The sequence below is a fragment of the Dendrobates tinctorius genome, unplaced genomic scaffold (assembly GCF_039654945.1).
Source record: "Dendrobates tinctorius isolate UK_male_01 unplaced genomic scaffold, ASM3965494v1 ptg000003l, whole genome shotgun sequence".
Lineage (NCBI taxonomy): Eukaryota > Metazoa > Chordata > Amphibia > Anura > Dendrobatidae > Dendrobates > Dendrobates tinctorius.
The window spans coordinates 90,924,998-90,937,995 of record NW_027361671.1 but is presented as its reverse complement, the minus strand read 5'-3'; the positions used below and the strand labels follow the sequence as shown (position 1 = coordinate 90,937,995).

General features: G+C 43.3%; 1 protein-coding gene across 3 annotated transcripts in view; it reads left to right on the top strand.

The window, feature by feature from the left end:
* The window catches only part of SUDS3 (SDS3 homolog, SIN3A corepressor complex component), an 81,849-nt gene that overhangs the window by 19,971 nt on the left and 48,880 nt on the right, over positions 1-12,998 (top strand). For all 3 annotated transcript variants that reach the window (XM_073559489.1, XM_073559482.1, XM_073559486.1), the window contains exons 3-4: positions 5,363-5,418; positions 11,239-11,310. In XM_073559489.1, the coding sequence (XP_073415590.1) occupies positions 5,363-5,418; positions 11,239-11,310 (128 nt within the window). The remainder of the gene's footprint in view (positions 1-5,362; positions 5,419-11,238; positions 11,311-12,998) is intronic.

The window sequence follows — 12,998 nt, the reverse complement described above, 5'->3', positions numbered from 1 at the left end:
GTTCCTCCTCGGCAACTTGTCCTGAGACAAAAAGCCCTCTAGGTGACAGTTTGCTCAGGGTGGGGGGAAGGTTAACCCTTTTTTCTCCCAGCCTGGAAAAGAATCTCAAACAACCCATGGATAGTAAACCCCTAATCCAGGAGGGCCTAAGGATAAACTTCTCTCCCTCCCGCCTCAAAAGTATGTAATGACTCCGCTAAGATCCAGTATGCAAGAGCAGAAAGCCCTAGGAAACGAAGTCCTAAGCCTGGTAGAAAAAGGAGCCCTCCAGGAGGTTCCCCTGCAGGGAAGGGGCAAGGGGTTTTACTCCCCTCTTTTTCCTGGTGACCAAGCCAGGCGGCAGGTTTCAGACAATTATAAATTTAAAAAAAAAAAATTTTAAAACTTAAAAATGGAGTCAATCAGGTCCACCACCAATGTTGGATCTCAGCGACGCCTATTATCACGTCCCCATTCACAAAAACTCCAGGAAATATCTCAGGTTAGCTGTCTCGATAAAGGGTGAGATAAGAGAACTCCAGTATAGAGCCTTGCTATTCGGAATATCTGTAGCTCCACGGGCAGAGATGATGGCCCATATAAGGGAGCAAGACATAATAATAATCCCGTATCTGGACTATTTTTTAATACCAACCAGCTCGGTTCAAAAACGCTGGGAACAGAGGGACAGAGTGATGGGCACTCTGCAAGGCCTGGGCTGGCTCCTGAATCTAAAAAAATCAAGATCGGAGCCCAGCAGAGTACAGGAATTCTTGGGTCTAATATTGGACTCAAACATTCAAGAGTGCCGCCTCCCAGACCGCAAGAAGGAGAAAATCGCTCAAATTGTAACAAGAGCCATCCAAAATCCCTCCATGACATTAAGAAAAGCGATGTCACGACTAGGTTCTCTCTCCGCCTGCCTGCCAGCAGTCCAACGGGCTCAGTTACACACGAGAGATCTACAGTGGGATGTACTAGCCAACTAGTCTGCAGTAGGGGGGACACCTAGAGGGTCGTATTACCCTAAATTCAAAAACTACTCATTCCCTAACCTGGTGGAAAAGCCAAGACAACCCTTCCAAAGGGACCCCCTGGGTAACAAAAATAACACACATAGCTACCACATATGCCAGTCCCACGGGGTGGGGAGCACACATGAACAACGAAGTTGGCCAGGTTACGTGGGGAGTTCAAGAATTAGAAGCCTCCTCGAACCAGTGAGAGCTCTTAGCAGTGGGCTACGCATTAGTACACTTCTTACCCCTGCTCCGGGGTCATCATGTCCGCATATTTCGGACAATCGAGTCACAATAGCATATATAAATCATCAGGGGGGAACCAGGTCCCGAGCCCTAATGGAAACATTCTCCAGAGTCCTCAAATTAGCAGAGGCAAACCTGCTATCTCTGTCACCACTACACATCCGGGGCACGGAGAATCAAAGGGCAGACTTTCTGAGTCGCTCCCAATTACGACAAGGGGAATGGGTCCTAAAGCGGTCCGTTTTTCGGCAGATTGTAAAAATGTGGGGGGACCCGGGCATAGATCTGTTTGCCGACTTCAGAAACAAAAAGTGGAAACTTTCTGCTCCATAGACCCCAGGAGGAATCCTCTAGCTCTGGACGCCTTCATACTCCCATGGACATGTGGCCTAACATATGCCTTTCCCCCGATCATGCTGATCCCAGCAGTGCGAAGAAAAGTCAGGGAGGATGGGGCAGGAATGATTTTAATAGCCCCCTTCTGGCCCAAAAGAACCTGGTTCTCCTGGCTAAGAATATTCTCTCTAACCGACCCATGGATCCTCCCAGATCTCCTGGACCTGCTATCGCAGGGGCCAGTGTTACACCCTCAGGCAGGGAGATTCCATTTAACAGCATGGAATTTGAGAGGGCACTGATGAGAGACAGAGGAATTTCAGAGAACCTGATAACTACACTACAAAAAAAAAAGAAAAAATTCTTATCCACTTCGGGGGTAAAGGTTCAGGATGAGGTTCACATTGACAAAATCCTAGAGTTTCTACAAAAGGGCCTAGAACAGGGTCTAGCGGTCAACACATTAAAGGTACAAGTAGCGGCCTTGGGCACCTTTATAACCATAATGTGGTAGGTAATTCCTGGGTGACAGATTACTAAGGCCGTATCCTGATCCAGGCCGATAACTAATCAAAGATTACCATCATGCGATCTAAATCTTGTACTATCCACGCTAACAGGCCCTCCATTCGAACCTATTCACTCAGCATCCCTAAGAATCCTGTCGTTAAAAACAGTGCTTCTTTTGGCGCTAACATCAGCTCGCAGAGTGAGCGATATGCAAGCTTTATCAGTAGGGCCACCTTTCACAAAGATTCTAGATGATAGGGTCATTTTAAAGCCTGACCTGGCATATCTACCCAAAGTGTCATCACACTTCTATAAGTCCCAAGAGGTAGTCCTTCCTTCATTCTGCCCAAATCCTAAAAAGAAGGGAGAAGACAAATTCCACACCTTAGACGTGATGAGGTGCCTAGTGCAGTATCTAGAGGCCACCAAGAAATGTAGGAAGGAAGGCTCTCTCCTTGTGTGTTTTCAGGGACCTCGGAAGGGACTCAAAGCATCTAAGAGTACCCTGGCAAGGTGCATAAGGGATGCGATTGCCCTGGCATATTCATCCAGTGAAAATACCATTCCGGAAGGGTTGAGAGCCCATTCCACAGGAGTGATGGTGACCTCATGGGCTGAAAGATCTGAGGTATCAATAGAACAAATCTGTAAGGCGGCCACCTGGTCATCACCTTCGACCTTTTTTAGGCACTATAGATTAGATCTAGCCTCTACGTCTGACCTGACCTTCGGGAGTAGGGTCCTTCAGGCGGTGGTCCCTCCCTAAGCTACCAATCTCTGTAATTCTCTCCGTGGTGCTGTCATGGGTGAGAGAGAATAGCTTAGTTACTCACCGATAACGGTGTTTCTCGGAACCCATGACAGCACCCGCTTATTCCCCTCCCCTTCACGAGTGTGGTGGGCACGTTTTACTGTTAGTAGAGTGTTTCCGTTTAGACACGGTGCTTCTGATAATAAGCAATATTATAATGTTATGCATATATTTCTGTTGTCTAACTAACCTGGAGACCCTCTGATGCTCTGTAACCAACTGAAGGCGGAGGAGAGGTACCGCCCTTTTTATCTGTAGGTTCCTGTCCCTGAAGGGCGGATCCCCTCCCTCTCTCTCCGTGGTGCTGTCATGGGTTCCGAGAAACACCGTTATCGGTGAGTAACTAAGCTATTTGCCTTGGGGGCTTTCCAGCTTGCCGAACTGCTTGCCCAGCCTGTTTCAGCCAAATTGGAGTATTGCACCCTTCACTGCAGGTGAGTCACATATGCAAACACATTTGTAAACATGCACTGCCTATTGAATTGCACACTTGCTCCGTTCATACTCGACCCACACAAGCAAATGATACAGCATTTGAAAGGTCAAATGACCTACAGGTGGCAGCACACTACCCCAAAGCTGCTTGCAGACATCACAAACAAATCGAAACATTTGCCTTGGGGTCTTTCCAGCTTGCTCAAGTGCTTGCCCAGCCTATTTCAGGCACATTGGAGGATTGCATACTTCACTGCAGGTGAGTCACATATGCAAACACATTTGTAAACATGCACTGTTTTTTCCATGATAACTTTGCCTCACACGCACACACAAATGGTGAGTCACCTATGCAAACACATTTGTATACATGCACACAAATGATACACCATTTGAAAGGTAAACTTGCCCCCTTCAACAAGAAAAGAACCAAACATTCACGATTTTATCACTAAATACAGTCTAAACATTCATCTTCATAAACCTGCAGAAAGACAGAATGACCTGCAGGTGGCACCTCAACCGGAAGACATTTTTTTGCCTCTACTTATCAAACCAATTTATTGTATTACCAATCTACATATATAAATACCTGTCTATGTTCATCTCATGAAATACACTTACATTTGACTAGCTTGCTTTTTCTGAAATTGCCTGCGCCCCCTAATACCAATGTGCGAAAATTTTGCACGGGCCAAGTTAGTATGTTAATATCGAACAGAATTTATTTCACCGTATTTGTTCGGTCCTCCGCAACACTAACTGTCTCTCATGTGGACCCTCTGAAAAATTGCCTTCCCTTGTAAATAGATCATTTAATCCAGTGATGACAGCGTTCTCTATGCTGTGTGGCTTATGACTTGGCTCTGTAGCACCAAAGACCAAACCTTATTTCCCTTTTAAACATATCTCCTTTCCTTAACTTGCGGCATGAAGAATACAGGTAAGTATGAGTCCAAGAAATCATCATACAACATTAACCATATTAAACGACGCCATCAGCTTAATCACATGGCCGTCATGTAGAAAAGAGTAAGGAATGATTTCACCAAAAATATCAGAGATGTGCCATCTCAGCAGTCAAAGAAATGCTGACCGAAAATGCATGATACTCTGGTGGGAGCACGCAATGCTTTAATGGGCGCACCTCGGTTAGTTTTACTTGGTAGCACTCCACCCTCTTGTCTAGTTCGCAGGATGCGATACACCTACAGATCAGCTCCCCTGATGAATCTATAAGATGAAACGCGTTGTGAGTTTCTTTTGGGAAGAATCCACCTGATTATTGACAGGGTTCTTTGACGGCTTAGATGTCATATCACTGACCTTTTTGTTGAGATCGTTCTGTACTTTCTACAGGACGGCCATGTGATTAAGTTGATGGCTTTGTTTACTATGACTAACGTTGTATGATGATTACTTGGACGCATACTTACCTGTATTCTTCATGCTGCAATTATTTGGGTCGATTTGTACCCCAACACTATTTTACTTAAAAACGCCTGGGGGGTGACAGGTTCCCTTTAAAACCCCTTGTATCCTACACCCCCTACTCCAGCTATTACACCCTCTGGAGTGTTTGGGGTTCTATACTGTGTGACACATTTCTTACCTTGGTTTTTTTTAGTGTCTGTGTCCATTGTTGTGGCACTTTGAGTGTTTTGCCTTTCATCTGTTTAGATTGATTTTAGTCTTCTGACATTAACAGTTTTTATACCTAATTATGCTATATCTGATACCATACTAATTGGTTTTATCACAATCATAGCTTCCTAGATCTAAAGTGAATTGTGTTATTCAAAACTGTAACTTGTCCCATAAAAATCAAGCCCTTATGCGACTATGCTAACGAACAAATCCAAAAAGTACTGACTATTGGAAGAAAGGGAGGAAAAAACGAAAATGGAAAATTTCCCAGTCGTGAAGGGGTTAAGCTCGGTGGAGTTAAAAGTAAATAAAAAATGTCTATTCCCTTAGATATAACAATAACTTTTAGTTGATTTTTATTTATTTTTTTTCTTGCCAGGATGTATCAGGATAAGCTGGCCTCTCTGAAGAGGCAACTGCAACAACTTCAGGAAGGTGAGCATTGAGATTACCAGACGATGGTGGTACTCATTCCTTAGTATTGTATTCCTAGAGCCCCCCCGATGTGTTACTGATCTGTCTCAGAGAGTTCGCATCTGCAAGTATCGTTACATGAAAACTTCTGTAGTAAACTGTTAATTTCCAAGCTGCAAATGATGTGATGCAATCAGATTCAATTGTATCTGAAGGAATGTGTAAAGTACTTGGTGCCCTCGGATTGCATCGTTATGTCGCAAATCCACCTAATCTTACATTCTCTACAGCCGCCAGAAATGTCCTCTTTTATTACGCTATGCACACCCAGCTGAGGCTTCCTTCTGCTCAGATTGACCAGTGTGTTTTCTCTATATACTTGTGTTGTGTCCTGCCCTGATTGTGTTATCTGAAATATATTATTTCCAATATTCCCTGCTTATTAGTTGTCTGCATACAGCTTGCTCTAATGATTTTCATTCTGAAAATAATCATTCAGCACTAGAGTTAAGCAAAATGATTTGCAAGATCCTGCGCAGAACATGTCAATAGTCCGTGGTGCCAGACCAGAGACATGCGAACTCCTTGCTGGCGCTCTCCTGATTAGTAGACCTGGCCAACGCTCGTGTGGTATCGCAAAAGGCTTCCTAATCGCAAGACGCATTGGTGATGCCGACAGGTAGGAAGGGGAACCCATGAATCTGGTCTGGCGGCCACAGACTACCGATGTGGATGCTATTAATCATTTTGCTCACCACTGTTTGGCACCGAACTATCCCACTACATTATGGGAGCTCAAGTAAAACACTCAAGTGGTAATGTAGGGCAGCACTTGAGCAATGCAGCATTGGGGAATTGGGTTCAATCCCAACATGGACAACATCTGGAAGGAGTTTGTATGTTCTCCCCGTATTTCTTACAGGTACTCCAGTTTCCTTCCACATTCCATAGACATACTGATAAGGAATTTAGATTGTGAGCCCCAGTGGGGACAGTGGTGATAATGTCTGTAAAGCGCTTTGGAAGTAATGGCGCTATATAAGCAAGTAAAATAAATCATGTACAGAACTCCGTCAAGCCAGGATGTAGTTATGTAGATTATTTATATAGAAACTATGAATCATACAACACCAATTTCAAAAAAGTTATTGTATAATATGTAAAGAAAACAAAAATGCAAAGATTTGGAAACCTCATTTTTTTCACAACAAAACATAGAACAGAGATCAGAAGGGGAAACTCAGACATTCTCCATTTCATCAGAAAACATTTACATTTTACACATCTCAAAAAAAGTTGGGAGAGGACCTTGTCTACCATTGTGTAGCATCTCCTTCTTTTTACCAAAGTCTGTATCTCAAGAATTACTTGTAATTTGAAATTAGATGAATTTCGCCTTTTATAAGCTTCTATATTTAAAAACAAACTTCAAACAGCAATGAGAAATCCTATAAAACACCCCTATACTAAAGGGGTTGTCCGAGTATAAATTTCTTTTGTTAAACCCTAACCACTTTTGTAATTAGCTTTATTATAAAATTTCTTACCATAGTTTTGATCCTGCTAATCTCTATATCTATAATTTTTTTTCCCTCTAGTTCCTGGGAGGAAGGGAAGTCTCAAACAGGGCGTCACAGGAGGATGGCCTTGCTGGCACTTCTCTGCAGCTAGTTTCCCTCCACACCCCACGTGGAACACAATGTTATCAGAAGGCACTACTACTGTGACTTAACACAGCTTTTGTCATAACCAATCCCAGATTATAGAAGAAAAAAAAAGTGTAGTCAGCTTATCGGTCTGTAGTTAAATCCCCCAGCCTGCCAACGCCCAGCACGGATTGTGGTGAGCATCCACATCAAATAGGAAAAGGGAAAAAGTACTGTGATCCAGCTCAGGACAAAGGCGGCTGCAGCTTTAGAAAATTTTATTGGACAACTTGAAAATATATATGTGCTTTAAAAAAATATGTGCATAGCAAACACCGAGCACACCAGTAGGGAACGATCGACGCGTTTCAACTAAACAGTATTACTCATGATCTGGAGCACATAAAGCATATATATTTTCAAGTTCTCCAATAAAATTTTCTAAAGCTGCAGCCACCTTTGTCCTGAGCTGGATCAGATTGCTTTTTCCCAATCCCAGATTGTTTTGTTTAAGGCGGTTGATGGGGAAGTGACAATAGCTTTTATTATGCAGTCTTCAGTCATACTTATGTGGCTGATCCCACATTTCTAGGCCTGCCATACACATGTACAGTTTCCACAGCCAGAGTTCCGGCCTCTTTCCATGAAATGAGATGTCAACGGGGGTTGGTGACAGAAGCAGGGTGAGTGACAGCAGTGTTGCCCTACAGCCTCTATCACCGTCCTCAAGCAAGTTGGTGTCAGAGGGCGGCAAAAGAAGCAGTGTGATAACACCGTTGATGCTCCCTGATGATTCATTTGCGGGCGGTGTTATAAGATGTGGGCTGGCATTGTTGTTGTGACTGACCCTGCTTTTATCACTGCCCCTAATGACATTAGTTATTATTATTTATTTATATAGCACCATTGATTCCATGGTGCTGTACATGAGAAGGGGTTACATACAAATTACAGATTTCACTTACAGTAAACAAACTAACAATGACAGATTGATACAGAGGGGAGAGAGGACCGTGCCCTTTCGGGCTTGCATGGTGGGTGAAGGAGACAGTAGGTTGGTGGGTTGCAGCAGTTCCGGTATTGGTTGAGGTGAAATCACCGGTAGTGGCGAGAGAGAAGGAGGTAGCGGGGTCATTGCATGCTGTAGGCTTTCTTGAAGAGGTCGGTTTTCAGCTTCCGTCTGAAGGATCCAAATGTGGTTGATAGTCGGATTTGTTGGGGCAAAGAATTCCAGAGAATAGGGGCAGTTTGGGAGAAGTCTTGGAGGGGGTTGGGTGAGGAGTGAATAAGTGTGTAGGAGAGAAGGAGGTCTTGGGAGGACCGGAGATTACGTGAGGGAAGGTATCGGGAGATTAGTTCAGAGACATATGGGGGAGACAGGTTATAGATGGCCTTGTAGGTCAGTATTAGTAATTTGAACTGGATACGCTGAGGGAATGGGAGCCAGTGAAGAGATTTGCAGAGGGGAGAAGCGGAGGAGTAGCGAGGAGAGAGATGAATTAGTCGGGCAGCAGAGTTAAGGATGGACTGGAAAGGTGCGAGGGTGTTAGCAGGGAGACCACAGAAAAGGATGTTGCAGTAGTCGAGGCGGGAGATGATGAGGGCATGCACAAGCATTTTAGTAGATTGTGGGTTGAGGAAAAGACGGATTCTGGAAATATTTTTGAGCTGGGAGAGTTGCGGCAGTGTCAGTAGTAGGAACTGTGGCGCCAACAGAAGTGTGGTGACAGCCACAGAAGATGAGGGCATAGAAGCTGCGGTCACTTCTCCGTCACCTCCCCGAAACAGGACAGCATAGTAGGATGGCGGTGACGGTGTGGTACATGACAGCAGCACCACCTCCTGTTGATGTCCTGTTTCGGAGGGGGTGTTTCCTCAAACAAAATGTCACAGGAAGTAAAGAAAAAGACAAACAAAAAAAAAACAGATATAGGGATTAGCTGTATAGGGAGTATTGTCGGGAATTTTATCATAAAGCAAATGACAAAAATGGTTAAAGCTTAAAGATAGATATTTTAAAGGACATTATAGATATTGGACAACCTCTTTAAAATTCCAGAGCTTACGCTTTTCAGATGGATGTTTCCTTATGTCTGCAACAGCTTGAGAAAGGTTCAGTAATGGAGTCGAAATGTTGTCACAACGGGCCGATAAATGGTCCATTTTTTGGAAAGCCTGTTTGAGTGCTGCCTCTTTTTTTCTATTCTTATATAAGCAGGATGTTTTAAAAGGATTTCTCCCTGCTGCTGGACTTTTGTTTTTTCCTATGCAAGTTTGCTTCATCTGCATCTATGATGTCCATGCATAGGAGTTTCTGGTCCACAGAGATTACCGTATTACCTAGTTTTGCCACAAAAAACTGGGAAAACTTATTGACTCGAGTATAAGCCTAGGGTGAAAAAATGCAGCAGCTCCTGGTAAATTTCAAAAATAAAAATAGATGCCAATAAAAGTAAAATTAAGACATCAGTAGGATAAATGTTTTTGAATAGCCATATTGAATCAGGAGCCCCATATAATGCTCCATACAGTTCAAGATGCTCCATATAAAATACACCTCATATAATGCTGCACAAAGGTTAATAATGGTCCCATAAGATGCTCCCTAGAATAATATGTCCCATATGCTGCTCCATAAAGGTTATGGCCCTATAAGATGCTCCATAGATTATGCCCCCATATGCTGCTCCATATATTATGCCCCCATATGCTGCTCCATGGATTATGCCCCCATATGCTGCTCCATATATTATGTCCCCATATGCTGCCCCATAAGATGCTCCATAGATTATGCCCTCAAATGCTGCTAAATAGATTATGCCCTCATATGCTGCTAAATAGATTATGCCCTCATATGCTGCAAAATAGATTATGCCCTCATATGTTGCTCCATAGATTATGCCCCCATATATCATACTCAATATGCTGCTCCCATATATCATGCCCCCATATATTATGCCCCCATAAGATGTTCCATATATCATGCCCCCATATGCTGCCCCCATAAGATGCTCCATACATTATGCCCCCATATGCTGCCGCTGCTGTAAAAATAAAAAAATGACATACTCACCTCTCCGTCACTGGGGGCCAGGTGCTGGTGTCGCTGCTGGCTCAGGACCTAGCACCTGAGATATTCACCTGTCCTGCGTCCATCGCTGCTCACCGTTATCTGTCACGTCATCTGTCAGTGACGTTCAGGCAGCAGAGGGCACGGCACTAACCACGTCACCTCGCCCTCTGCTGTCTAAATGTCACTGACAGAGGGCACATCAGACAGCAGCAAGCCGCGATGGAGCAGGGACAGGTGAATATAGCCTATACTTAACCCGTCCTGGCGCGGTCTCTGCAGCTCCGTTCTCCCACTGTCTCCCTTCCTGCCTTCAGCGGTCACGTGGTACCGCTCATTAAACTCATGAATATGCGCATATTCAAGAGTTTAATGAGCGGTACCATGTGACCGCTGAAGGAAGGGAGACCGTGGGACAAGCAGGGATGCTGCAGAGACCGCGCCAGGAGGGGTAAGTATGACCTGACACCCCTGCTCCCCCTCCGACCCCCTGGCGTGTATGACTCGAATATAAGCCGAGAGGGGGGGACTTTCAGCCCCAAAAAATGGGCTGAAAATCTCGGCTTATATTCGAGTATATACGGTAAGTGGTGAGCTGACTTATTATTTCTTATACGTCATGTGGGACAGAAACCTATCATATATAATGATGATAACTTCACAGCTCCTGTTACACAATTATAATGAAGATGACAAGTCCGCCTACCTGATTGCATAACTACGATACATTATTTAGTGGAATATTTAGGAGAGGATAATCATAGTGCCATCCTAGTAGGCAGAGATGTTAGATTGATAGTGGAGTATAGAGGGATAACATGCAGGGTGAAATCTAGGAGTCATAATACAGGCTGCACTGCAGGGAAAGTAAGTTCTCCATATATAAGATATGAGGATAATCAGATATCGGTATAGGCATAGAACAAAAAATGCTAGATTAATCCTTTAATAAATACTCCCCTATCCTATCTCTTGTTACAAGAAATAAAAATCTGAGGTATAGTTTTCTTTTAATGGAATATCATTATTTGTCATTGATGATCACTGATAACTTTACGGTGTACACTTACCAGTTGTTTCTCTAAATGTTATATATGTGATTTCATGCCTTTATTTTACAATTAGGTACCCTGCAGGAGTATCAGAAACGGATGAAAAAATTAGATCAACAATATAAAGAGAGGCTAAGAAATGCTGGTAAGAAACATGAAAGAATGAATGGGGATCTGCTTCTTTTACATGGGTTTTCTGTTATCGAATATTTTGGCATGTGCTAATGAGAGGTTCTTATGCCCAGTACACCCAATCACATGTGGAAAAATTGATGGGCGCATGCTTCCATTTACATTATAACATTCATTATATGAATTAACTAGAGCTGTAATAGTATCTGAAAAAGTAGAAAACCTATTGTGACCACATTCTCCTTTAATCCCTTAATGACCGGAGCGTTTTTCGATTTTCGTTCCCCTTCTTTCCGGAGCTATAACTTTTTTATTTTTCCGTCTATTTAGCCATGTGAGGGCTCATTTTTTGCGGGACGAGTTGTACTTTTAAATGACATCATTGGTTTTAGCATTTCTTGTACTCGAAAACGGGAAAAATATTCCAAGTGCGGTGAAATTGCAAAAAAAAGTGCACTTCCACAATGTTTTTTGCTTGGCTTTTTTGCTAGGTTCACTAAATGCTAAAACTGACCTGCCATTATGATGCTCCAGGTCATTACGGGTTCATAGACACCAAACATGTCTAGGTTCTCTTTTATCTAAGTGGTGAAAAAAAATTCCAAAGTTTGCTAAAAAAAAAACAACGCAATTTTTCGAGATCCGTAGTGTGTCCATTTTTTGCGGGCCAAGCTGACGTTTTTAATGATACCACTTTTGTGCAAATACGTTTTTTTGATCACCCATTATTGCATTTTAATGCAATGTCGCGGCGACCAAAAAAAAGTAATCCTGGTGTTGTGAATTTTTTTCTCGCTACGCCGTTTAGCGATTGGGTTAATCCTTTTTTTTAATTGATCGGGCGATTCTGAACGTGGCGATACTAAATGTGTGTGTGTGTGTGTGTGTGTGATTGGGGCGAATGGGGGGTGATTTGAACTTTTTAGTTTTTGTTTTTTTTTTTATTTCTTACTTTTGGCATTCTTCATAGAAGCATGTCACATTTGATCGGCTCTGCTACATATGGCCGATGAGCAAATCGCCCATATGTAGCAGATTTACTGCATTGCTATGAGCGCCGACCACCGGGAGGCGCTCATAGCAATGTGCCTGCAACAACCATAGAGGTCTCTGAGACCTCTGGTTGTCAAGGCAACGCATCACCGACCCCCCGATCACGTGACTGGGGTTGGCATTGCTCTCACTTCCAGGGTTAATGAAGGAATACAAATTATAATGTTTCAGAAACCTTGAGATGTCGTAGAATATTTAGTTTAGATCGAGGAGCGTCTAGGTGGTGAAATTTGCTTGCCCCTTGTAGAAGTGTTTTCACCTATCCATCAGGTAGGTGATAATAACGTATAAATCAAGGGATTCGACTGCTGGGAACTTCATCGATTGGGATGCTCTCATTCCTGTAAATTAGGAGCGTCTGTGCACATGCCAAACTGCAGCTCTGTTCTTTCTCTTATAGTATTGGTGAGTCCTGCACTTGTTTGTTTTGTTTTTTTTCCCCCCACCAGCCTTGTAGAAAGGAATGAAGCGACGCTCGGTCATGGACACTGTCTAACCATTCTAACAGGGACAAAAGTGACCTCTTCTGCCAATATACGGTGTTCCCAGCAGTCAGTCTGTGATCACTTATATTGTGGATAGGTGTTAACTTCCATTCACCAGACAATACTGATCTTTGGAGTGGCTGCTTGTACAGACCACAGAAAG